Source organism: Mus musculus, chromosome 5, assembly GCF_000001635.26.
Source record: "Mus musculus strain C57BL/6J chromosome 5, GRCm38.p6 C57BL/6J".
NCBI lineage: Eukaryota > Metazoa > Chordata > Mammalia > Rodentia > Muridae > Mus > Mus musculus.
The window spans coordinates 24,685,783-24,712,838 of NC_000071.6; the positions used below are offsets into that span (position 1 = coordinate 24,685,783).

At 48.2% G+C, this 27,056-nt stretch overlaps 2 protein-coding genes across 8 annotated transcripts in view; one reads left to right on the plus strand and one right to left on the minus strand.

Moving 5' to 3' along the window:
• The first annotated feature begins 32 nt into the window (after window positions 1-32).
• Window positions 33-24,596, plus strand: Nub1 (negative regulator of ubiquitin-like proteins 1). 2 transcript variants are annotated; one of them, NM_016736.3, is made up of 15 exons: window positions 33-240; window positions 3,598-3,728; window positions 7,025-7,192; window positions 8,918-8,979; window positions 9,738-9,808; window positions 11,223-11,405; window positions 11,550-11,641; window positions 12,883-12,989; window positions 15,568-15,751; window positions 16,595-16,702; window positions 17,637-17,789; window positions 20,656-20,802; window positions 21,986-22,081; window positions 22,901-23,078; window positions 23,207-24,596. In NM_016736.3, the coding sequence occupies exons 2-15, from the start codon at window positions 3,612-3,614 to the stop codon at window positions 23,383-23,385; spliced, it is 1,845 nt and encodes a 614-aa protein (NP_058016.2). In that variant the 5' UTR covers window positions 33-240; window positions 3,598-3,611; the 3' UTR covers window positions 23,386-24,596. The 2 variants fall into 2 exon arrangements, with proteins under 2 accessions (NP_058016.2, NP_001292193.1); NM_001305264.1 differs by having other exon boundaries at window positions 3,611-3,728.
• Window positions 11,118-27,056, minus strand: part of Wdr86 (WD repeat domain 86) — a 33,799-nt gene continuing 17,860 nt past the window's right edge. The window contains exons 5-7 of one of the 6 annotated variants that reach the window (XR_001784702.2): window positions 18,612-18,817; window positions 17,945-18,435; window positions 11,118-17,832 (exon numbers count right to left, since the gene is read on the minus strand). Coding sequence is in view for 4 of the 6 variants with exons in the window: in XM_006535719.3 (XP_006535782.1) it covers window positions 26,793-26,969 (177 nt within the window). In the remaining 2 variants the exon portion in view is untranslated. Of the gene's footprint in view, window positions 18,436-18,492; window positions 18,818-25,952; window positions 26,970-27,056 lie in introns of those variants that run through there. The other 5 variants (XR_003955653.1, XM_006535720.4, XM_006535719.3 and 2 more) reach the window with 5 other exon arrangements.

The window sequence follows — 27,056 nt, forward strand, 5'->3', positions numbered from 1 at the left end:
TAAATACTAGCCCCGCCCACAGCCGCGTTTTCAGGGCTTCCTTCCGTTCGATGCTTCAGATCGCCCTTCAAGCCCCTTGGCCCCACCCTTCCATGCAGCTCCGGTCCTCGACCGGCCTTCCGGACAGCGCGAGGGGGCGGAGCCGGGGGCGGGGCCGGCCTCACCCGGAATGAAAACAAACGGCGGCCTTTGCCGCATCCGGGCACTCGGCAGGTCGCAGCTGGCTCGGCAGTGGCGCAGGTGAGACGGCTGCGGCAGCGACCGGGCCTTGGGCCTGGGCCTGGTAGCGCGGCCGGGGCGGCCGTGGGCTCGGTGGGCAGGAGCGGCCAGGCGGACGCGGCGAGGCGGGCTGGGGCGGAAGCGGGAGGGGGTCGCGGCGGGGCGGAGGGGAAGGGATGGACACCAGCCAGCAGCTTGAGTTTGGATGAGCTGACTGCCGGGGCTGACAGCGGAACGCGGGGTGTGAGAACGCAAGCTTTCTGGACCCACACTTGTCCTCGCCTCCTTCCCTTGCTTTTAAATAGGAGGCCCTAATGGCATGTCATTTCCCCGAGAGGGAACGTGTTGAATGTGCGTAAGGTTGTATGCAATCTCGATTGATCTACAAGTGAAAGTGGTATTTTCAACATTGATGCCTAAGGTTTCACTTTCGGTTCAGAGCGCTGATCTTGATGATTTACGTGTTTTCTGCGTTGGAACGCCCAGCAACACACATGAAACAGTTCTCCAATTAAAATTGAAAACTGGGCTGTTAGATTTTCTTCCTTTTGACCTAACACATGTCATTCTGGTACCTGTAACTGGATTTTCATAGGTTTGAATACAGTGGTTTAATTTAATTAATTAATTTTTTTGAGATGGTGACTCACTATGTAGCTCTGGTTGTCCTGGAATTCGCTAAAGGCGAGCAAAACTATAATCAAGCCGGTGGTTTAATTTTGTTCAACATTAAATCTTTATGTTAATCTGGGCATGGCATACCTTTAGCCCCAGCATTTAGGAGGCAGAGATGATCAGGTGATCTCTGTGAGTTCAAGTCCAGCCTGGTCTACATAGTAAGTTCCAGGACAGAGCTGAGTAGTGAGACTCTGTCATGGTTTTAAAAAAAACAAAACAAAAACAAAAAAACTTAGTCGGGCGTGGTGGCGCACGCCTTTAATCCCAGCACTTGGAAGGCAGAGGCGGGGGATTTCCGAGTTCGAGGCCAGCCTGGTCTACAAAGTGAGTTCCAGGACAGCCAGGGCTATACAGAGAAACCCTGTCTCAAAAAACCTAAATAAATAAATAAATAAATATTACGTGATGCAGACCTAGCAACAGTGTGGAGCACAGATGAAGGGTTGTGATAGCCTTGGCTTCTTTTATCAGACAGTGGACTGGGTACAGTCTGAAAGGCTGTTTTCAACCTTCTGAATAGCTGGGTACTAGTAAATTATCCCTGCCACCTCCTTAGGAGATGGCAGTAATCTTTTTCTCAGTTTCTAAACTGGGCGTGCTGGCACACGCCTTTAATCCCAGCACTCCGGAGGCAGAGGCAGATGGATTTCCGAGTTCAAGGCCAGCCTGGTCTACAGAATGAGTTCCAGGACAGCCAGGGCTACACAGAGAAACCCTGTCTCGAAAAATTAAAAAAAAAATTTTTTTTCTATAGATTTGAGTCCTGTGTCTGGAGGTTTAATAGACTTGTATTTGTAAGGCTCCTAAGTGCCTTGTGGTGAGCTTGTGAGTAAAAACACACAGCATGTTCATTCTCTCTCTCTCTCCCTCCCTCTGTCTCTCTCTTTCCCTCTCGCCCTGTCTGACATGCATACACACAATGTTTACTCCATGGGCTATCCTGATGACCTGTTTCTCGATCTCAGATCTGAGCACCCTTTTGAAAGCATGGTTATGGAATAATGCTTAAGTCACCACAGTTGGCTTGAAGATCAGGTGGATTCTGTTTAGAAGGCTGAAACTTAAGTTATTAATTCACATATTTTCCATTCTCTGGAATTCATGTTCACCAATGAGGAGTGAGCAGCTTCCTATTTGGTTTGATTTGGCAAGCCTTGAAACACTTGACTACCAGCTGCCCCAGGCTCTCAGTGGCCTCCCCCACCCTGTGGAAGCTATGTCACACCTCCTGTGTAAGAAAGGGGAAGTGCTGAGGACAAGAAGCACAGGATTGTGAGACAAGCTAGAGTCCATGTCGTAGGCAGTTGTCTCATGCCAGTTCTGGCCTGGGCTCATTTTGTGGTTTTATAAACCTGGGCCTGGGGTTTTCCAGCAGCAAAGTGATTTAGCCTCAACATCAATCTAGTGAGATGTGCTATTGTGCTCTCAGAAGTACCAGCGAAAACAAAACCAAGAAACAAGTTATAAAGACAAACAAATCTCAAACTAAACAAAGCAACAAAGACTGAAATGGTGCAGTGCTGTAAATTCTTTCATTTTATTTATTTATTTTTTTAATTAATTATTTTTTTCCGAGACAGTGTTTCTCTGTGTAGACCTGGCTGTCCTGGAACTCACTCTGTAGACCAGGCTGGCCTTCAACTCAGAAATCCGCCTGCCTCTGCCTCCCGAGTGCTGGGATTAAAGGCATGCATCACCACATAAATTCTTTTATTGATTGCCTGACTGATTTTTGACAGGCTGGCCTGGACCTCAGAGATCTACCTGTCTGCCCTCCAACAGCTTGGGGTAGAGGTGTGCATCACCACACCTCGCTAACTGTCCTTCAGAGTTGAACTGTATGAGCATTTAGTACTGATAGGTCAGAGTTCAGATGTGCTCCTCTTGTGCTGAATCATAGGCTTTGAGTTAAAGTGGCCAAGTGTGAGAGAATTTACAAAGTACAGATTGGGTTACTAAAGGGTTTGTCTTGTCTTTCTTATGTGTATGGGTATTCTGCCTGTATGTATGTATGTATGTGTATATGTGTGTTTGTGTGTGTGTGTGTGTGTGTGTGTGTGTGTGTGTGTGTGCGTGCGTGTATGTATGTAGACCAGAAGAGGGCCTTGGATGCCTCTGGAACTGAAGTTACAGATGATTGTGAATTGCCATGGGGGTATTTGGTACCAAACTGACTTCTTTCTGGCAGTATAGCCAGTGCTCTAACCATTGAGATGTCTGGCCAGCCTCTTTCCTTGTCTTTCTGAGAATAACAGGGTAAGAAGTGGAGAGGTGAGGCTGGGCTGCGTAGAACAGGACCCAGCACTCATAGTGCAGAATGCCCTGGTTTGCTCCCTTCTAACACAAACAGGACAGCATGCTATTCCTTGCTACATATTAGCAGTTGGAAGTGGGCATGGTACACTGGGGCTGGTTATAGGTGCTTTTAGTCCCAGTACTCAAGCGAGCAAAGGAACACAGATCTCTGTTCTAGGCCAGCCTGGTCTACAGAGCGAGTTCCAACACAGCCATGGCTGTACAGAGAAACCCTGTCCTAAAAAACAGACACAAAGGAACAATAAAAATCTACTGCCTTGCATATAATTGGATATAATAGCTCAGGTTAAGCTGACTGAGGTGCGGAGGGGAACACTAACTACTTAGTGGATTAGTAATGTGTAAAGCATTTTAAAATGTGATGTGGCTTTTATTGATTTACAGTTTTACTTTCAAGGATGGCGCAGAAGAAATATCTTCAAGCAAAACTGACTCAGTTTCTAAGGGAAGACAGAATTCAACTTTGGAAACCTCCATATACTAAAGAAAATAAGGAAGTTGGTTTGGCCGTAAAGGTATTTTGCAGTGTCAAAGCCTACTTAGTAAATACTCTTCTGAAGTCACCAGAAAGGACTAGGCACAGCTGTGAAGTTTGGAGACACACCAGAGCCATTATAATGAACAATTTTCTACTTAATTTTCAGCAGCAGAGGCAGAGCCCAGGGTTTCATATAGGTTGTGTATGCAAGCTCCCTGCTACCAAGCCACTCCCCACAAGCTGGCGTTTCATTTTTATGTTACCTGATCTCCCAGGCATTGTGTTAGTCCTCTTAACTATAACACAGTAGCTTGGTTTATGTTTCCTGAAGTTCCTCAAGCTTGAGTGGTCCTGAAGCCTTGGGACTTTGTCTGGGGTGGCACATTGTGACAAGCCTCAGGGCAAAGATGATAACTGAGGCTGGGACAGGCAGTCCTGTACGGGCTGATTCCTAGTGAGAGCAGATGTGGCTGTGAGACCACATACACACACACACACAGAGAGGTGTGGCTGTGAGACCAACCTTGGTTCAGTGGCTTGTGCTCCTCTCTTTTCTGAAAAAAAGATTTATGTGAGGTGTGGAGGCAGCAGCAGCCTCAGAGCCCTGTGACTCACCTAAGCAGGTGTGAATCAACTCCTGCCTCAGGCACACCACCCAACCACATGGCTCAGGGCGGCCCCAGTGGTGAAGGAAGACACTCTTTTCCTAAACCAGGAAGCTGAAAGGGATGATGTGTCCCTGAAGGCCTTATCCTTAGGAACCTCCCACCATGCAGAGCTGCCAGCGCCCTGCACATTACTCCTTTAACACAGCCTTTGGAAGACAGGCAAACCTGGACACTGATGTGCTGGGGTTTTTGTTTGTTTTTTTGAGACAGGGTTTCTCTGTGTAGCCCTGGCTGTCCTGGAACTCACTTTGTAGACCAGGCTGACCTCAAACTCAAATCCGCCTGCCTCTGCCTCTCCAGTGCTGGGATTAAAGGTGTGTGCCACCACTATCCGGCAATTCTTATGGTTTTATTAGTTTTTTTTTTCTAAACCTAACAGTATAATTATCCACTGCCCGGTTGGATGTGCTATTTTTAAAGTCATTTGAACTTGCTTGCTATGGTGTCTTAGCTTGAACTAATGAGACATTATAAATAAGACTCTAGTCTTAATCTCCAGTTCCTGGCAGATCGAACAGTCTTGGATCTTACATCCTAATGAGGCTTGGAGGCCCTAATAGTTTTAGGGGAAAAGTAGCTGCCAGAAGGAGGAAGCCTTGATTAGAAGCTGCATGCTTTCCATCCCACCCTCTAGGGGTCTGAGGTTGCTGCTGCCTCCACACTACTTGAGTGTAGATTGTTGCCTATGCGGAGGTGAGGGCAGGTGAAAGATAAGGCTAGAGCCTGTGATTGGGCAGTGGAAAAAGAAGGCGGGCGAAGAGATGGGACAGGGAGAGTGGATGGAACCTCTAGGAGAGTAAGATGAAGTGTATCCAAATGGCTGGAAATAGCCATAGGTAGCTATGGAGATCATAGGAGAACAATAGAATAATATAGGGTACTTTGTCCGATCTAGGTGTGCAGCTTGTATCTATATCAGTTGAGTTTTGAGTTCTTTGTGTGGGTGTTTTGTGGGTGAGAATTCTGACTGATAAATTACAAGCCTCTGGAGTTTTCTTTATATAGGGCTCAGGGTTTAGAGCAGGTCGTGATAGACTAGCTGCAGGGGATGGATGACTGGGAATGCGAACACCTTTGGGAAACTAGGTGGACTGTGGTTTGAGGATAGCCATGGGGGTATGGAGACCACCACAGCCGAAGAGTAGCCAGCAGTACTGTAGATTGATTTTTAATACTTACACACTACGCTTCAGAGTAAACTCTTTCAGAAAAGTCAGAGGAGCACAAGCTAACAGAACCAAGGCTGGTTTTGTAGCCATGTGCTCGCATGAAGCAGTATGTGTGTGCTGTGCTGATACTGTGTCCTGTGCTTGACAGAACGGGCATCATAGTAGACTTGTTCACACCAACATCTCCCAGACATGCAACATGGACATTACAATGGTCTCTTCTAGGTCTAGAGAGAAGGTTCAGCAGTTAAAGGTTTGCTGAGGATCACAGTTGAGCTCCCAGCAGCCATATGGGGTGACTCACAACTGCTTGTAACTTCAGCTCCAGGGATCTGCTGCCTTCTAGAAGGTCTCCACAGGAGCCCTCACACCTCAAGACAAGGTTTCTCTGTGTAGCCCTGGCTGTCCTGGAACTAACTCTGTAGACCATGCTGGCCTTGAACTCAGAAATCCGCCTGCCTCTGCCTCTCAAGTGCTGGGATTAAAGGCGTGTTCCACCACTGCCCGACTAAAACAAGCCCTTTTAAAAGTGGCTCTTATGCACTGTATATTATGAGAACACTGGCTTATGTTTGGTCTGTCACTGAAAGAAAAACAAACCATAGGGCTGGAGAGTTGGCTTGGTGGTTAAGAGCACTTGTTCTTACAAAGGACCCAGGTTCAATTCTCAGTACCCACAAGTAGGCTTACCACCTCCTTGGGCATTGGGCACATGTGTGGTTCACAGATGTACATGAAAACAAAACACTCACATATACAAAATAACAAAATAATCCTAAAATAAAATAAAAAACAGCCAGGTGGTGGTGGTGCACGCCTTTAATCCTACCGCTTGGGGAGGCAGAGGCAGGTGGATGTCTGAGTTCGAGGCCAGCATGGTCTACAAAGTGAGTTCCAGGACAGCCAGGGCTATACAGAGAAACCCTGTCTCAAAAAACAAAAAACAAAACAAAAAAATCAAAGATGCTCTTAGCCTCTGAGCCATCTCTTCAGCCTCCACAACTGAAAAATAAAAGTGTGTGTGTATGTCACACTTGTGCAGGTTAGAATTCAATTATAGGACTTGGTTCTCTCCCACTACCTTGTAGGGCCCAGAGATTGACCTCAAGGTGTCAGGCTTGGCCACAAGTGCCTTTACTTGCTGAGCTGTCATTGTCACAGCCCTAAGTTCATTGCTTCCTAAAGTAATTTCTTAGTCTATTAAGGTCACAGACTTCTCAGTCCTCCCTTCCACCTCTCTGGAATAGTCCCAGTTACTCTCACTCTGACCAGCAAACCTATTTTTACTGTTTATAAGTGTTTTAAATTTCTCCCTGAATCCTCCCTGAGAGCCCAGATTGAGTTTCAGTACAGTGGGGGCATCTGCTAGTAAGAATTAACGTTGCTTTGGGAACTAGCTATCTATATATATTTATATTTATACACACACGCACACATGCAGTTTTCTTGTGTGTGCACTGGATCTCCCCTGACCTGTTTCTGGTTTCTCCTCATAGGACCTTGCTAAGAAGTACTCTGAGCGGCTGGAGTGCTGTGAAAACGAAGTGGAAAACATAATCGAGGAAATCCGACGCAAAGCAATTGAGCGCGGCACTGGGAATGAACACTACCGAACAACTGGGATCGCCACCATTGAGGTGTTCCTGCCTCCAAGGCTCCGGAAGGTGAGTAACTTTGGGACTGCCTTGCTGTGCTCAGATGAGCTGTGGTTGTGCTGTTGGTTTGCTTGGTTTGGCTTTTTGAGACAGGATCTTTTTGTGTTGGGTGGTCCTGTCTGTCCTGTATGTAGACCAGATTGCTGCCTCTGCTAGGATTAAAGACACATGCCCAGGGCTGGTGAGATGGCTCAGTGGGTAAGAGCACCCGACTGCTCTTCCGAAGGTCTGAAGTTCAAATCCCAGCAACCACATGGTGGCTCACAACCATCCAGAATGAAATCTGACTCCCTCTTCTGGAGTGTCTGACGACAGCTACAGTGTACTTACATATAATAATAAAAAAAAAATAAATCTTAAAAAAAAAAAAAGACACATGCTCAGCAAACTGTTTTTTGTAAACGTGCTTAAGGAACTCCATGTGTTGAATGGTTGCTGATATAAACTTATCTTCACACATTTAAGGTAGGCTTGTTCATGTCTGGCCTTCAAAGCATGGGCCACAGAAGTGAGGCATGATAGTGTATGTTGTCATTTCAGCCCTTGGGAGCCAGGGCCTCCCTGTAGTTTAAAGTTGTCTTCAGTGAATTCAAGGTCAGCTCATGAGACCCTCTCTTTTGGAAAGCAAAACAGAAACAATGTCACATGAGCCAGGAGATGACTTAGCAGATGAAGGCTCTTTTCATCCAGACCAGTGACCAGGGTTTACTACAGAAAAGCCAAGTTCGAGGAGGGAGAGTTGGCTGGAGAAATGACCCAGTCAGTGCAGACATGAAGACTCTGGAGTCCCTGTAAAAAGCCCTGCAACCCCAGCACTGGCTGGTACAGCATCACAGAGATGTGTATGAAGCTCTGAAGTTCACTGGCCAGCAGAATCAATGCGAGACTATTATAACATGAAAATGTGGAAAATAATCAAGACAGGACACCTGTCATCAAGCATGTGTGTGCTTGCTTACACACCCACACTAGCAAGTACAACCACCACACACCAGATGTTGTAAGAATAAACTGACAGGTGAGCCTTCACCACAGGCTAAGGTAGACACAGCCCAACTTGTGTCAGTGACTGTGTGGATGAGCAGAGCATCCACGCCACAGAAGATGACTGGTGTGACAGATATTCGACATTAATTGTCTGTAATAGGAGAGGACCTCAAAAACATGCAGAAAGGACCGATGCTGTATGTTTCTGCTCATGTGCAGTGTCCAAAACAGACAACTCCAGAGACAGGAAATAATGGTTGCAAGGCTGGAGAAAAGAGGAATGGGGTGCTGGACATGGTGCCTTGTGAGGGGTGATGAGATGGGAGGGAGGGTTCAGAAATTCCATTAAACATTTTCTTCTCTTAAGATTTTATTTTTGCTGGGTGGTGGTGGTGCAGACCTTTAACCCAGGAGGCTGCAGCAGGGAGATCTCTGAGTCTGAGGAAATGGGTGCTAAGAAGAAAGCTCGGGTCCTTTATAAAAGGAGTATAGACACATCCACTGAGCCATCTCCATTCAATTATGATGGTGGCTGGCATGTGACAAATCCCACTGAGCAGCCATAGGACAATCAGGTCACCCTGTTGGTTTGTGCTGGACCATGTTCAGCATGCTTCTCCGTTCAGACAGTGTTTTGGTCCTTAAGTAGAACACTGTGCTTGCATCCTGACAGCACCTTACAACTTCATGCAGGGCAACAGTTCAAAGGAGTGTCACACACAAGCCTTTTGTTTTCTCTTTTTGCAGCACGATAAGAAAAGCTTGTTGGAGACCCGCTTGCATGTCACTGGTAGAGACCTGAGGTGTCAGTGAGTATCTGAGCTGGGTGCCTGCAGGTCTGGCCCTCTCACCTACCCTGCTTCTGGATGCACTCAAGCCATCCTGTAAGCTAGGCAGCTGGCCTGTCCTCCCCTTACAGCAGAGAAGAGGAAGCCTGGAGGGTGGGGTGGCAGGCATGCTGGGCTCACTGCTACACCAGAGACAACGGGGGCTTCTTAGATGTAGTGCAGCTTTCAGAAGGTTGCAGCTTGGTGCCCACAGACATGCCCAAGGTACTGCAGTGGCTAGCTGAGGGATGGAAGCAGGAGGAACATTGCACCAAGAGAACACGTGTTTTATACATTCCATTCCTTTGGGTGCTGGTCAGTGAAGGCCGGCCATCATCCCAAGTGTCCCTTTAGTTTATTTGTCTCACTTCTTCAGCTTCCATCAGGGTTAAGGAGAACCAGGACATGCCACTCATTCAATGCCCGCAAGTAGACAGTGGTATAGGATAGCCCTAGCTTCAGGATCCCATGGATGCTGGGAAGTACGGCAAGCATGTTTTTGATTCTGCTCAAATGGCAGCCCTGCAGTCCTCAACTCAGAACCAAGTGTAGAAGGGGCTTGGCTCACCCGCTTGGAGTATTATTGTACTGTGATGCTCACTGGTCAGTGGGTGGAGGGCCTGGGTATTTGTGAGTAGAAAGTATAAAGTAGCAGAAAGGACCTCATAACCCAAGTCTCCGTGGTAGGTGACAAGTGACAAGCTTGCTCTCCCAGAGCTCATTCTGCCTTTATTTTATAGAATAGCTGAAACTTTCGGATTTCAAGAAAATTACATCAAGATCGTAATAAATAAGAAACAGCTTCAACTAGGTATGTTGTAGCAAAGTATGCATCTGATGGCTGACGTCTCTTGGTTTGTTTTGCTTTTCCTCTTCCTCTATTGAAACCTTACTGGCTTTGTTGCATTTATTCTCCAGAGTTGATTCTGTAAGTTTACCATAAATGTTAGGCAGAAAAGAGCATTCCAGTAAATAATCACTGGCCTGCTCTGGCTAGTGGGAAAGGGAGACATTCATGGCAGTCTCATAGAATGTTCCAGAATGCAATTTGTGCTGAGGGGAGGGTCAGAGTTACTCATAGTTCTCCCTGTGAGGAGAGAGAGAACCCTCAGAGAGACAGATGAACAAGGCCAGGTTGAAGCACTTGGCTAACAGCCAAGGGAAGTGAGTGGGGTCTAGTGTGAGGTAGAGACCTTTCTGACTACGGAGGGCAGACAGGAGCCAGGCAAGTCTTCCAGCAGTGACTTTTCAGCCAGGGAAACCTTCCTGTGCTGAGGACAGTTGACTTTGTGAGGAGACAATTTTGGTAATAGCTGTGTTGCTGGGGAGGGTTGTACTCCTATCATTTCCTGAGTCAAGGTCAGAGTTACTGCTAAATACAAGATAGTCCCCCAAAATGCCCATGGCACAGTGCAGGAACGACAGACCTAAAGCAGCAGTGCCCACAACTGTTAGTAGCTGACACTGGAGGACAAAGGGAGGTGCTGGAGTCCGTCTGTACAGACCACCCTTGTTTTTCCTAGGTTTGTCTGTTTGGCTAACCTTTCCCTGGGCTAGCTACACTCCTCTTTGTTCTCTTTCATGGGTTTCTGTTCTTGTCTTTGTTCTACCTATTACCAGGGAAACAGTCTTAGAGAAGCAGATGGGTTAGGTCTGTAGGGTGGGAAAACAGGCAGGTTCCTGTGGCCTCTGCTTTTCACCATGGCAGGAGCTGGGAGCTGGCCCTGTTGTCCTTACCGTACTGTGGCTTCTTGAGTTAGTTGTTCTCCCAACTAGAGGACAGGAAAGTCTGTGCTGATTACATACACGTTCTCCGTTTCCTTTCTTATCCTACCTGGCAACGTGCACTCAAATAGTCACTGCTTCAGTCTGGTCTTAGGGTGAAGAGAAAGAAAACAGGAGAGTGAATGTGGCAGCTGATCACCGAGTGTGAATGAATGCAGGGGTTTGAATCCTGTTTTCCAGGCTGGTGGAGTGGCTCAGTGGGGAAACAGCACTGGCTGCCAAGCCTGATGACCTGAGTGGTCCTGGGATGAAGCAGGAAAGTGTTTCCTGCATGCTGTTCACAAATGCGTGTACACACACACACACACACACACACACACACACACACAAGCTCATTCCAAAATAAATAAATTATTTAATTAAAAAAAGAACTCCATTTACCACAGGAAATGGACTGTTGCCCAGGAAGTTTATGTGACAGGCAATTCTGCTGTTCCCAGGGAAAAGCCTTGAAGAACAAGGAGTCACTCACAATGTGAAGGCGATGGTACTGGAGCTGAAACAGTCTGAAGAGGATGTGAGGAAAAACTTACAGCTAGAGGAAGAGGAACAGAACGAGGCCGAGCTGAAGGAGAGACGCATTCAGAGGACCAAACGGGGACTGGAGATCCTGGCGGAGAGAGGTACACCATTTTGGTTTGTCACCTCCCTAGATGCATCAGGCAGCACACAGATAAGTAGTGTGCCTGCTGTGGAGTCCTCCGCAGTCTGGCATCTCAAGTGCCGTTTGGTCCTTAATTAACGAGGCTCCTGTGGCTTTGTTGCAGCTGAGATGGTGGTTGATCCGGAAACGATGCCTTACTTAGACATTGCGAACCAGACAGGCAGGTCACTCAGAATTCCCCCTGCAGAAAGAAAAGTAAGTCAGGTTTGGGAGGCTTGCCCTGGGGATCGCCTCTCTGGGGGTGCTGGGGTGGGTGGGTTGTGCTTGTTTCTTAGAATGAAGAGCTCTGACTCACTTGGAATCTAGTTCATTTTAGGGTTTTTGTTTCATTCTGTAATCTATTTGGCCTTTAAATGACAGTTTGGGGTAAGCCTCACTACATGAATTCTGTTTAAAATGAAGGCCTGGAGGGAGAGCAGCGGTAAAGGTTCTTGCTGTCAGCCTGCTGACCTGCTTTCATCCTCAGAACCTACACGGTGGGAGCAGAGCAGAGCGCTGGCGCACTCCTACAGCCACATGCACTCTGTGGCAAGCTGTACCCAGATCCACAGACATGCACACACACAATAATTAAACTGTATGGAGTTAGCTTGTAAGCTGGACATGGTGGTACACCCGGGGAGACTGGGGACCAAGCCCTCATTTAATACACAGTCTAAACCACTGCAGCCTTTTAAAAGTGGCTTTGGAGGGCCGGCCAGCAAGATGGTTGAGCAGGTCAAGGCGCTTGCTATCAAGCAACCCAAGTTCTATTTCAGGAACCTACATGGTAGAAAAAGAACCCTGAAAGTTGTCCGGTGACCTCTACATATGTGCTATGGCACAAATGCACACGCTTACCCACATACACACAAATAAATGTCTTAAAAAGTTGTCTAGGAAATGCTGGCATTGTCAAATAATTTGGAAGTGTGGTGATACTGCTTGTGAAATTGGAGGACGGGAGACTGAGATAAGTAAGGGACTCCAAGTTGAAAGGAAAACCACAAACAGCACTGAGGAACTTAACATTCTGACTTGGACAGTCTTGCTGCTTAGGGCAGGCTGGCCTCCATCCTGTCCTCCCTCCTCGGTGTCCCAAATGTGAGCACAGCCCACAGCATCACACCTGCAGTGCTCTCAGGAAGGCCAAAAGAACTCCTGCCTGCTCACCTGTCTCGTCTTGAAAACTGAAACAGATGTGGCTCAGCAGGTGGAAGGAGAGCCTGAAGAACGCAGGGGCTGGCGCCACTCAGACTGCGGCGTGGCTTGAAGGCTGCAGGGCTTCAGTTAGCTAAGGCTCTCATGGAGCTTAGCTAATTGGGTTTTAGATTGAGTTGTGTTTGGTTTTTTTTGCCTTGCTTTTCCATAGAGCTAATACACTTTAATTTGTTTTATTATATGCAGTACTAACTTGTTTGAAAGTACTATTTTTAAAAATTTACCCTCTTTCCTAGGCCCTTATGTTAGCTATGGGATATCACGAGAAGGGCAGAGCTTTCCTGAAAAGAAAAGAGTATGGAATAGCCCTGCCCTGCCTCCTGGACGCTGACAGATACTTCTGGTAGGTGCTTTTGCATTCATTCAGCAGATACTAGTGTAAGGGGAGGCTCCCCAGCACCTTCCTACCTGACTTCAACTGATTTCTACCCCAGAGTGGTTAACTCTGGGAGCCAGGAGTTAAGGCACCCACCAGAATGTGGTGGCTTCCTCCTTTGTATTTCTAACCAGCCCCCTTGCCTGTGCAGAAGGACACCCACTCATTTCCACCTAGTCTGTAGGCTTGGCACCCGCAGGGTGCTGCCACCGGATCTGTTGTCACACTGCTTCCTACCTTAGGAATGGTATCGGTGCGGACAATGCCCCAGGCACTACAGCTGAGCAAATTTTGATCCATTCTACCCAGCTATGCTGGCCTGGATACTTCGAAGCCCCATCACATTACCTGCCATCTGCTTCATTCATGGCAACTCCCCATGCCCACCTGAATCCCTCTCTCTCTCTGGGGACAGAAGTTCCACTTTTCCCTCTCCTGCCCAGCCACAGGCTGGTTGACCCTGTTGACCAATGAGATAACGGAGAACAATGTTTTACAAAATACTGAGTGAGGAATGCTTCATCATAAGCGCAGTACCAAAGTCTGGGCTGCAACCGTATCTATCTCCAAGTACAGAAGTAACATTCAGATAAATACATAGCGCACAGAAACACCCCCCAACAAACACTCTCTTCTGGTCTCCATAGCTACTGCATGGGCACATACACAAAACACAAACACACACATACACAAATAAATGAAAAATTCTGGTAAGCAGTGTTAAGACGAAGTAATTTTAGTGCTTTCGTTTTAAAACTGTTTCAACATGAAAATTTGTTGAATAGCAAAGCTTTTAAAATTGCAAACAAAGTCATTATTACATAGAAATACACTTTTTTTTTTCTTTTGGTTTTTTGAAATGGTTTTGCTGTGTAGCCCTGGCTGTTCTTTAAAACAGTTTTATGCTGGGTTTTTGTTTGTTTTGATATTTTGTTTTTGTTTTAACTTTTCCTTCCCAGTTGGCATGCTCAGGTTTAAATTTAAACCTATCAGCTTCAAAACTACAGTGTGCAGGTGTTGGTTTCTTTTCTCTTTCTTTTCTCCTCTCCTCCTTTCTCTTCTCTTCTTTCTTTTTTTGAGACAGAGTCCTGGCTGGTAGTTATAGTTATTCTGAAACTCTAGGCAAACCAGGTTGGTCTCAAACTCAGAGATCTGCCTACCTCTGTCTCCTTAGTCCTGAGATTAAAGGTGTGTACCACCATGCCCGGCCTGATGTTTGGTTTTTGTTTTTGTTTTTGTTTTGAAAGTAAGAGTAAAATGTACCCCTTTAATATGAGACCTGGATTTTGATATAATTTTCATTTTGTGTTCTGGCCACACACAGTTCAGTTCTGGGTCATTTCTGTCCTTGTTGCTTGTCCAGCAGGTATTGGAAGAGCTTTTCATAGGCCTTGGAAGTTAATGCAGGGCAGAGTGCCCATTGCACTTTATGAATGGTTAAGCCTTTCTCAGAAGGTGAACCCGTCAACAAGTTGCAGATGAGGGAGTCTCCCTTGATATGAGAGCACATTTCTACCTACAGCCTCTCTGCCTCTTCTCAAGTCAAGTTTTCAGGCTGTGTTGAAGATGTTCTTTCCCTGGGCCTACCCCACCCCCAACCCTCATCTTGTGTCTGTCTGTCTGTCTGTCTCTGTCTCTCTCTCTCTGTATGTGTGTGTGTAGCCACATGGCATGTATGTTGTCAGATATTCATGACTAAATAGGAATGCTAGAAGAGGTAGGGATGAAAGCATGCAAAAACATTGTTCTCTGTGTTCTTGCCCCCATTGGACTGTGTGCAGCCTCGTGGGTGATAACAAATCTATTTCATTAGACTTTGGGATGACCATGTCTAGGTAGGCAAGGTTTAAAAAAAAGCTATTTAACAGCATCCCATTGAAAGTAGATGGACAAAGCTTTGGAGGTATCTGTGGTCGCAGATACTTTTTGATCTGAGGGCTAGGTCTGCATTATGCATTGAGCAGTATCATAACAAAGTACAAATAAATAATTCATGAATAGTGTCTTCATTGTTTTCCTTGTGTCTGGCTCAGCCTGTTCATGGGCCCTCAGGAGTCAGCTAGGCATTTAGCCTGGTGTTTTCCAGACTGTTCCCCCAGTGAGAAAGTCCCTGCGCACTGAATGTCTTGTCAGAACTGCCATCAGCTGGAGCATTTTTAGGGAGTTGCAGGTTTCAGGGTGTCTTTAAAGCCACGTGTCAACCTTTACGCATGTTAGAATCTCCTGGGGAGATTTTAGCAGTGGGACAGCCAGCTTCTGTCATGGAGAGCTTTGCTACTGTCGCCCTAATTAGGTCTCAGCATCAGTATCCCCAGAGAAGGACTCCTGTGTCTGGGTGATTGTAGTTCATAGCCAGGGCTAGAAGCTACTGTGTCCTGGGCCAGATGCCACCATGTTGCTATCAAGAACCCTAATTCCTCTGTATCCATTCAGAGGATCCCTATTGTAAATACCCCATTAGTTAATCCTAGAAACACACCAAGAGCTAAAAGGCTTTCTGGGGACCCATGAAGGGCCCTGCCATGACAGCTTCCTTCTCTTGTAGTGAGTGCAAAGAGCTGCTGGACACTGTGGACAACTATGCAGTCCTCCAGCTGGACATTGTGTGGTGTTACTTCCGCCTGGAACAGCTGGAATGCCTTGATGATGCAGAGAAAAAGCTGAACTTGGCCCAGAAATGCTTTAAAAACTGTTACGGAGAGAATCACCAGAGACTGGTCCACATAAAAGTACGTCACTGTGATTGGTTGTCTCAGCCTGCTTGTGGGGCACATCTGCCTAGATGTGGGAGCTGCTGCCAGAGGTGATTGAGCTGGGCAGCAGCATACAATACAGTACCCTCTTTACTAGCCAGAGTGTTAGCAGCAGCATATATATCCTTTATATTAGCCAGAGCTTTAGCAGGTTTTGAGAGTTTAATGAATCTGGCTGGGTTTTTGTTGTGTTCTGTTTTGTTGTTGTGTTTTTGGTTTTTTTGTTTGTTTGATTTTTGGTTTTGTTTGAGACAGTCTCATATAGCCCAGACTGTTGCTGTATTATTAATCTTCTTGCTTTAGCTTCTGGAGTGCTGGGGTTACAGCATGCATCACCATGCTCAATTTAGTCTTGCTGCTTCTGTGGTGGTTTTTTTGTTGTTGTTTTTGTTTGTTTTTCGAGACAGGGTTTCTCTGTGTAGCCCTGGCTGTCCTGGAACTCATTTTGTAGACCAGGCTGGCCACAAACACAGAAATCCGCCTGCCTCTGCCTCCCGAGTGCTGGGATTACAGGCGTGCGCCATCAGGCCTGGTGTGTGGTGGTTCTTAAAGAGTTTACTAATTGTAGAGCGCTACTCTCAGTCTGACCAGGAAAGAGCCAGTGACTTAGTCATGGCCTCTGGTGCCTAGCCTCAGTGTCTTGACTGATCCCACCATGTGGAAGAGATACTGCTTAGAAGTTGTCCCAGTGACAGCTGTGGTGCCCTGGGCTATCTTGTCATCTTATTGCTGTGGAGACATGGCTCAGTTACAGCAGTGACCATGTGACTCTTTAATTAGAAATAAGACCACTTATTCTTTTTCTCCCAATAACTTCAGGGAAATTGTGGGAAAGAGAAGGTGTTGTTTTTAAGACTCTACTTGCTTCAGGGAATCCAAAACTATCACAGTGGAAATGGAGAGGAAGCTCGGGAATATCTCAACAAGGTGAGGACGACTGCTGCCTCTGCCCCACCTCTGCCTCTGCCTTGGCAGTGGAGTATTCTTTGAGTCACGCTCACGGATGTGTCAGAGCCCTGCACCTCCGTCCGGTCCCCTCTCTCACATGCAGCATGAACACTTGTGTCTGTGAGGCTCTGGCAGGGGGTTGTAATGAAGACTCTTTAAAATGGCAGTGGCTTGAAATAGTTTCTGCCCTGCCTCTAGCATGAGTACGCCAGGGTAGAGCTCTGCAGGCCTTGGCTTCCATTGTTCCTGCTGGTTTGTGTGGCACAAGCAGAGAGGACTAGAGAGTCAGAACAGACCTACCTGTGCCTCAGAAAGAGACTGCCAGGGCTGGAGAGATGGCTCAACAATTAAGAGCTCTGACTGCATTTCCAAAGGTCCTGAGTTCAATTTTCAGTAACTACATGCTGGCTAACAACCAGCTATAGTGGGATCCAATGCCCTCTTCTGGTGTGTTTGAAGACAGCGACCATGTATTCATATATAAACAATAAATCTTAAAACAAAATAAAGAGAGACCACCTGCAGTTACCTAGCAACCACCCAGCCAGCCCACCTACAAGGGAGAGAGATAGATGCTATTTGCAGCCTGTTTTGCTGTATAGCCCAGATGTCCTTTGCCTCCTGATTGCTGGAGGCACCACCACTGCCAGCTAAGCTGGGAATGAAAGAAAGAAAGAGTCACTCTGGCATGCCTGCAGCATTCAGCCTGCCTATTGTTGCTAAGTTATGGATATGTTATGCAGGCAGAGATAGTGTTCGCTTCATTCCTTATGGTGGCAGGTTAGACAAGCTCAGTATGTCTGAATCTTACACACAGTAGTTCACATTTGGTAGCCTCACTCCTGGGCTTTAGCTTTGCTAAGCCTTATTGTTACTGCTGTGAGGTGAGCGTTCTGCTTCTTCCTGTTTGTAGGCACGGCAGCTCTTTAAGGAGCTTTACATCGATCCATCAAAAGTTCACAACTTGTTACAGTTGGGATTCACTGCCCAGGAAGCACGGCTGGGCCTACGGGCCTGCGATGGAAACGTGGACCATGCAGCCACTCACATTTCCAACCGCAGAGAGGTGAGTTTTCCATTCTCTCTGCAGCACCCAGGAGGCTCCGACCCTTTGAGGTTAAGAAACAAAGACATTTGTGACTTTATTTCTGAACTGGGTAGGAAAAGACCAGGCAGGAGGCCAGAAGAGGCATGGAGGGCTGGACCAATGCATTGTCTTACCTTTTTTTGAGACAGGCTCCCGTAGTCCAGGTTAGCCTCAAACTTGCTCTAAAGCCATGTATAACCTTGCTCTGCTGATCCTCCTTGCCGATACCTACGAGTATTCATCGTGCCTGGTTTTCTGTAGTGCTGGGGAGGAGAGAAACCTGGGGCTTCACCAGTGTTAGCAGATGTCCACGACAGGGCTGCACCTACCAGAATCACGCCAGCTTGAAGTAGAGCCGGGGCAGCTTCCTGTCATGGTGGCCTTCAGTCTCCTCTCAGGATCTTGCTCAACACCATACTGTGTTTCTGGGAGTTATTTCAAAGGTAGCTGTGGGTTGGTGAGATGGCTCAGCGGGTAAGAGCTCCCGACTGCTCTTCTGAAGGTCCTGAGTTCAAGTCCCAGCAACCACATGGTAGTTCACAACCATCTGTAAGGAGATCTGACTCCTTCTTCTGTAGTGTCTGAAGACAGCTGCAGTGTACTTACATATGATAAATTAATAAATCTTTAAAAAAAAAAAAAGGCAGCCGTGAGGCTACCATGATAATTTAGGATTACCTTCTTGCCTGGAAACATGTCAGATCATAAAAACAAGGTTTTAAAAAGCTGCAGTCTTTACAAGTACACATAAAAAAAAAAGTTTTAGAATTCTAAAGTGAAAAGAAAGGGACCTTGTCATACCTGCCCAGTTGTACAATGAAGAACCTGATGTAGAGAGTTGGTGGTGTGGTTTCCCTGCAGTATAGCAGTCTGTGGACCACAGTGGAGTAGGAAGCCATTGTAGGAGTGCAGCTATGGGTTGGTTATGTCCTGACCTGCCAGCAGGGCTGTGCAAACGTCTCCCTTCACCACAGTCAGCCTCGATGTTCCAGTCATGGTCCCTGGTCCTGGAAGCAGAAGTCAGGGACAGGTCAGGAGAAGCTGGCTCTGTACCTTGTAGTTGAGTGCCCTAGGAAGTGAGCCTCCCGGACAGCATTCCCACCTGTGCTGCCCCGCCCGCAGTGATGTCTTCAACAATATGGTAGAATACTTTGTAGGTCATAAGTTCTCCCAGCTGTGACTTAGTTCAGCTCTCCCCATGACTGATTCTGTTACAGATGCGCTGAGCCGTGGCTCACAGACTGCCATCTCAGTGTGGTGGGAGAGCCAAGACGGTGACTCGGCCTAATCGGAATTCTGTCCTCTGGGCCCATATGATAGGAGAGAACTGACTCCTACAGCTTGTCTTCTGACACACACACACACACACACACACACACACACACACACACACACAAATTAAAATGTAATAAAAGCATTGCAGAATGCTAGGGTACATAAAACACTGGGCTCTCATACCACAGAAATCAAGAGCACGTGTGCACGTCATACATGTGTGAATTAGGTTGTGATCTTCAGAGAAACAGCCTGGAAGATAAGGGATTCTGGGGCTAGGTGAGTTAGTTACCATGTTGCTGAGGTCCTGGTTTCTGCCTATTCCCCACTTTGTGTCTAAGCACACCCTGAATCACCATTGCCCCTCCTGCTGATGGGCCAGCCACCCTTGGACCTCTTGCTGAGGCCATGCAGAACCCAGCTGGGAGCTGATGTTGGGAAGGCATACCTGGTGTGGCACAGAAGATGCTCTCCCAAGGGAGCTACTGTCTCAGTTCCTGTCACTATTTGTCACCAAACTAATTGGAATCAGGCTTTCTTTTCACTCATGCTGTCACTCATGCTGGCAAGCACTCTATCCTAAGTAACATTCTTAGCTCCTTGATATGAATCCCTGGGAAGGTAACCTGAGGTGAGGATGACCTTTCACCCGAGCAGGAAACTCCTGCCATATTGTAGCTGGGTTTTGGGAAATAAAAAGAAGCGGCAAGGTCCTGTACTACTACACCCGGCTACTCTCAGCCCCACTGGTCTCACCAACCAGTTCTTACCTCATGGAGACTCTGACTCAGAGCTCCAAAATCTCTCTACCCAGCTTGCTAAGTTCCCCCTGGTGGGTCGCTACCACACCAGCCCCATGCTCTAAAACCCCCATGGCCTTTGTGGTGCACATAAGGCAAACCCACGCTTTGCTGCCGTACCTGTCTCTCTGGAACCCAGACAGACTACCACATGAAGGAGAACACAACACAAACTTAGCTCAGAAACAACAGTAACTCAGTTGCTGGGCACAAAGACCAAAATCTTAATCTTGTAAGCCTTATATTAAATCTAAATCCTCCAGTGTTGAATCCTGATGGATCTGCCATTGAAACCCGGAGACACTTGTAGCTAGCTACATCTTGTCCTCACACTATCTCTGTCCAAAAAGCCCCTAACTCTCTCCTCCTTCCTCTCTTTCCCCGTCCAACCTGGAAGTCCCACCTACTCACCCAGTGATTGGTCACTCTATTCATTGGGGGAAGGTTCACAAGAAGTCACCTGAGTATGTGACTCCTCCTGCCAGACAGCTCCTCCTGGGAAAGCGAAATTAACTACAGGCATCACCAGGGTCATCCACAACATAGCTGCCTACTTGTGGAGGCCCCCAGCACCTAAGCATGTAAGAACCGACCTGTTCTTATGAAGTGCTGTGCTGACTCCTGTCCCTGGGCCTCCGGCCACTTTTCTTGGCAGGATGGGTAGAGGTTCCTTTCGGTTTGGTTGTGCCCCAGCCCAGAGATCCAGAGATACCCTGCAGATTCCTCTGCTGCCTCTACCTCTTAACTCGCACTGCCTTGTTTTCCTAAAGGAACTGGCCCAAATCCGGAAGGAAGAGAAGGAGAAAAGGAGACGCCGTCTGGAAAATGTCAACACTTTGAGAGGAATGGGCTACTCCACACAAGCTGCCAAACAAGCCCTTCACCAGGCCAGAGGCAACCTGGACGATGCCCTGAAGGTAATGCTTCCCGCCGGCAGTGTGAGCAGCTGGGTACCCCACCAGCCTGGTTCCTGTGACTGCTTCACAGCTTTCCTGTGCAAATCACTCCTAAGGCTTTGGATAGGTGCGGGTGCGGTCAGGTCAGCTGTCCCCCAGCAGAGCCAGAGTGATAGCCCTAGACACTTGGCCTGGGGCTTTAGTGACTGGCCTTTCCAACTTGAAGAGATTGGTGTTAGTGTTTGAATAAAATGCTTGTCTGGTTTTACTCTCTTGGCACCTCTTAGCAAAAGGGCTTCTAGAGGAAAGCCACAAAGTACAGCAGCAGCCTTTCCTGGCATGTCTTGGTCAGGAGGCACAGGAAGCTCTGTGCTACAGCTTGGACACTGCCCTCAGGTGCCACAAACCAGTGGTAGACAGAGATGGATGCAGAGGGCAGCAGAACAGCATGCTGGCCTGGGATGGGGAAGATCGATGGGGATGGGCTGGCCAGGCAGGGACCAAAGTCACCATGTATTTCAGGCAACAGAGCCCGCCCATTTGCATCCATCCTCTGCCTTGGGAAGCCCCACTGTTTCTTTTTTTACTCGAGTGTGTGTGTGTGTGTGTGTGTGTGTGTATGCATGTACATGTGTATTTGTTTTATTTTTTGAGACAGGGTCTCATTATGTAGCCCAGGCTATCCTGGAACTCAATATGTAGACCAGGCTGGTACCAAGTTCAGAAACCTACCTGCCTCTGCCTCCTAAGTGTGGGGTTAAGGGTGTGTACCACCATGCCCAGCTCATATACATTTTAAGTTATAATGTAGTTTGAATATGAAGCTTGAGGTTTTGTGTTGGACAAATGTAAAAAACAGAAGTCTAACCATCTGAAGAAACCAGTGAGAGACCAACTGGCATGAAGCGAGAGAGATGCCAGTTATAAAGCACTTGCCTCGCCAGCATGAGGACCTGAGTTTGATCTGCAAGTAAAACTTGCAGATGTGGTGAGCCATGTCCCACTGGGAAGGTAAAACCAGAGGATCCCTGGCTCTCCCCGGCCAGCTGAGAGCCCCTTCCTGCTTCAAGGCACTCTGTACAACCTACTGTGGCATTCTCTACTCATTGTCCCACAAGAGGACAGTCTGCGCTGTGCGCCTGCATGTGAGGTGCTGATGTGGCTGGTGGTTAAGTGAGGAAAGACCGTCCCTGTCTGCTTGCAGGTTCTCCTCAGCAACCCCCACATGTGGTGGTTACAGGATGCAGACCCTGAAAACAATAGCCGCCAAGCAAGTCCTTCCCAGGAAAGCATCAACCAGGTGAGCTTGGGTGGGGCTGGCTGGGGTGCGGGGTGGTGGCGGGATGGGGTGTGCCTGCTTCTAGGCTTTAAGCAGGACCTGCCATCTCTGGGAGGACCTTAGGCCTACGCGGCGAGGTGGGTGTGGTTAGGGGGCTTGAGTGAGAGGTGCTTCTATAGAAGAAGGGGAAGGCGATGGGCATGATAGTGCGTGCACGCCTTTACCTACCTAGCACTAGAGACAGGCAGATGGGTCTTTTAGTTCAACGCCAACCTGGTCTATAGAGCAAGTACCAGGCCAGGGCTATATAGTTACACTCTGATCCCTGCAAGCAGCAGGAAGCACTGCTTCAGTTCTTATTTGTCCTTTTCCCATGTTCCACTATTATGTCAGTCCTATTTCTCTGCCTGGGACCTAAGAGGATGTCACTGTCACTGTGTCCTGTGAAGTTCAGCTCACCATGTTATCATACATGTTATACCTGTGTCATACATGTTATCATACATGTTATACCTGTGTCATACATGTTAGCATGGCCCAGGTATTGTGGCCACTTAACTTGTGGTTAGATTTTCATACACTTGCTTTCAGCCTCAGGGTGGTCAGTCCTGAAGTGAGTGCCTAGGACCTCTTAGACCAGGTCTTCAGAGGCCCTTTCTACATGGCCTGGTGTCTGTGGGAGCTGAAGAGGGACTTGTCAGAAAGAAAGGCCAGAGAATGCATGCTGCATTCTTTAATTACATACAGATACCTAGGAAGCAAAGTTGCTGTGCCATGTGTGGTCCACATGGCTGTGTGGACGGAGCTTATGGTCAGTCCTAACCCTGTGATCTCTCCTAGCTGGTGTACATGGGCTTTGACACAGTGGTGGCTGAAGCTGCACTAAGGGTGTTTGGAGGCAATGTCCAGCTGGCAGCTCAGACCCTTGCACACCATGGAGGAAGCCTCCCACCCGACCTGCAGTTCTCAGGAGAGGACTCCTCCCCCACACCGTCCACATCCCCATCTGACTCTGCAGGTAGATCTGAGGTCTGGGTTCCTCACTGATGGCTGGGGTGGGCATCCCTAGGGTTCTGCCAGGACAAGGTGGCTACCAAAGGCACTGTCAAGGGTACCTCTCCTGTGACCTGTGGTGTTTCACTGCAGGGACCTCTAGTGCCTCGACAGATGAAGACATGGAGACGGAGGCTGTCAACGAAATCCTGGAGGACATTCCGGAGCACGAGGAGGACTACCTGGACTCCACGCTGGAGGATGAAGAAGTCATTATTGCTGAATACTTGTCCTACGTTGAAAGTATAAGTTCTGCCGCAAAGAACAACTGATCAGAAATAAGTGCTACGTTTCGGCTATAAATTCTGTGGTTGTAAATGGTTGAATGCTTCTTTGCGTTCCTCTTGCTTTTCAACGATTTTTCTCTAAGTAGGCTTCCTCCTCAGGTACAGGGACCCAGTGTATTGAAGAGACTTTGTCAGTCAGAGGACAGTCTAGGAAAGGGAATGTCCCAGCCTAGCTCTGCTGTGCCCCGTCCTCCTCTAGGCCTGCATCCCAGACTGCCACTCTGTTGGTTTTCCATTCAGTGTAACAGGGAAGCAGGTCCCCCACCCCCACCCCCCACCTCCTGAGGCAGGGTAGGTAGTCCCGGAGAAGGTCTGCAGAGGGCCTGGGACTGTCTCCTGTCGTCTTCTCAGCTAGCCATCCTGTGCACTTTGCCCACTGTCCTGCTGCTGAACTGCCCTCCTCCCCCACCACCTCTGCTGTGCAAGCTTCTCTCACCCTTGCTGCCCTGCATCACCCATTGCATCTTCATTCCAAGTGCTGTGGAGCCCAGCAATGACGGACAGGCTGCCAGCCTCCCTCCCACCGTGGCAGGCGGTGCAGATCCCTTGATCGAAAAATGACAGTGTTTTATGCTCTCAGATCAGTAAAATCTGTACTTGAAATTAAGGTTGCAAAATCAGTTTATATGGATTCTAAATTTCTCATACAAAGTGAAAATCTTATTAAATGGAAAAAATTTAAATGCTAACCACAGCAAGTTATTTTTAATTAACATCTCTAGACTGGAAGCTTACTGATAGCCAAGGGACCTGAGATTGTGATCTGCTTTCTCAGGACTCTCCCTGGGTTTCCTATAACTGGGTCACAGAAGACTTGCTGAAGAAGGGCCTGTCAGCCTTTGGTTGCTTAGTCCTGGGTGTGGCCAGGCAGATAGCCTTCTAGCACCCAGGCATGGTAACAGCCAGATGTGGTGTGGGCCAAGTGCCACTGTGTTCCCAAGAGCTTTTCATTTCAGCTGAAGCCTTGGCAGCAGACCAAGCTGGACAAGTATGATTGTCTCTAGCTATTTTTTTTTTTAATTACACATTTGTGTGGGGGATAGGGCAGACATACCACAGCACGAGTCTGGGGCTCAGAAGACAATGTGTGGACTGAACTCAAGCTGGCCCCGCCTCCTGATGGTCTTGCTGGCCCCCTTGCTGTGCTTTGGAACTGAATGATGCTGATGGAAATAAACATGGGGAACGCACTTGAATGTCTGGTCTGACGCAGTGAGTTGCTTCCCAGTTCATGTGAGCATTCCATTCTGTGTTGGGAGTGAGTGGAGTATAGCCCCCACAGCAGCACGGAGGCTGGGGTGCAGCTCTGCAGCACAGCCCACGTTGGGCCTTTGTGGGCTATATCTCCTGCAGTAGCGGGGAAAATCGGGGTTCAGCTATGACCAGGAATGGCAAGGGTGAGGAGAGTTGCCTTGAAACTACTGGCAACCAGGTACTGTCCTGGGCATGGCGACCGACGTGCTTGCTGGCTTCCCAAATGTTTAAATGGAGAACACTAAAAGCCAGCGGGCCCTGACTGCATGTGTCCACCTTCAGAGGTGCGCAGTGAGGTGCACAGTATTAGGGGTGGGCCATGGGTGCCAGCAAGACACTCTGGCCTGGAGAGCATAGTAGCCATACAGGAGAGCTAAAGCTGGAGAGGTAGCAGCCACTGGGGTGTGCTTAGAGAGATTTGGTATAAACTGTTCTGGACAGGGCAAGGGAAAGAGGCAGGAGAGTGATTGAGCTGGAGGGAAATGGTTCTGGGTGCACGAGGGGGGGGGGTAGGAGAAGAATGAAGGTAAAAGGCACCAAGACCTTTCGCAGAGCCCCACAAAACAGGCAGAGCACCCAGAGGCTGGGGACCGGGGCAGGCACGAAGGATGGTTATGGGATGAAGTCAGCCTGAAGCTGTGTAGTGAGGTCCTGGGTTTGGTGTCATTGATGCTGATCATGTCACTTGTTAAATTATTTTGCCCTGGTCACACCACCATACTAGTCTGTCCTCATGGCAAGGCATCTGGAAGAAAGTTCCTGTTCTCTGACCAACTAAACGTGTGTCACCTGCTCTCTTCCTCTCAGGCTGAGCAGGTTCTGCTGCTAAACTGCAGTCCTTTCTGCTGTGTCCACAGTGGACCTATGGCTCAGCATTTAATGGTTCCACACATAGGCAGCCCGCAGCTGCCGGGAACCTGAAAACCGTGGGCCACCCTCATGCCCTCAGCATGAAACCAAGGTCTCTGTGCTAGAGAAGTAGAAACCCAATGGTTGTGCTGGACTGATGTAAAATATTCCATTGCTTTCCCAAAATCATACAGCAATCCATCACAGGCTCCACAATGAGGGAGGCTCCCATCTGGCTCCCAGACAGCCCGAGTCCATCCTTCCTGCCAGTGCTCCTAGCAGGGTTCTAGGGAAGATAACAATAGTTAAAAAAGAAAAAAAGAAATAGTGGTGCACACCTTTTATCCTAGCACTAGGGAGGCACAGGTAGGTGGATCTCTGAGTTTGAGGCCAACCTGTTCTACATAATATGTTCTAGGACATCGAGGGCTACACAGAGAAATCCTGGCTTAAGTAATAGGAAAAATATTTTTTTATTTTTAAATTGCATATGTGACTGTGCATTGTGGGTGCGAGTGCCCATGGAGGCCAGGAGAGGGCGCTTGATCTGCTGGAACCAGAGTGATGGTTGTGACAGATTAACGTGTGTGCTAGGAATCAAACTCTGGTCCTCTGTAAGAACAGTGCACGCATGCTCTTAACTACAAAGCCATCTCTCCTGCCCTGTGGCTCCTACATGGGTCTAATGACTCCCGCATTTCTGCACAAGACCAGATGGCCTAACCAGCTTTTCAAGTCCAGACCTTGACAGAAGAGAACATAACCTCCAAAAATGGGGAGGTGCTCCGAGGCAGAAGGACCTCCTATCTAGCAGGCTGGTTGAAGAGCTGGTCCCTTGCTTCCTGTCCTCTCCTAAGACCACTGCTGTATAGATGAGCTTGCTTCACAAGCCCTCTTCTCAGCCAGAAGGGAGAGGACAGATCAGGTACTGGAGGTCACAGGTGTGGCAATAGGCCTCCAAAAGAAAACCAAAGACAACTGAGAGCACTTGGAGTGTGTATTTGAGTTCTTCAGGAGGCTCCCCGCGGCTCATAATTTGCCAGTATGACAGTCTAGCTCTGTGGCTTTTGTAAGAGGTCCCCATTTTCTTTCAGCTGAGAGCCTGGCAGCACGGGGTTCAGATATCAGAGCTGGAGGCCCTGCCTTGACTAGAAGTATCCCAAGTAGCAAAGCCTTGGTTCAGAGCATGGACGAGAGGCGCTGTTTCTTCCTCCACAGTGGGAAAGGTCATGAGGGCAGGTGCATGCCCTGACACAGGCCTCGGGTCCAGCCGTCTCCTCTCCAGCCACTCAGGCTGGCTGTAGGGGCACTGGGGCTGCACAGGCCACCTTGTTGCTAAAGAGGCGTGAGAGGCTACGCTTGGCTGCTGGCCTGCGTGGCAAAGGTGGCACCGACTGGAGACCACGTACGTCCCAGAGGCGCAGAGCACCATCATGAGAAGCTGTGTAGAGCACCTGGCCGTGCACCTGTGGGTAGGCAGGACAGCTGTCAGTCATGAGCAGACCACTAGACTTCCTCCCTCGCTTCCCTGGGGCAGTAGGGAACTAGGCAGG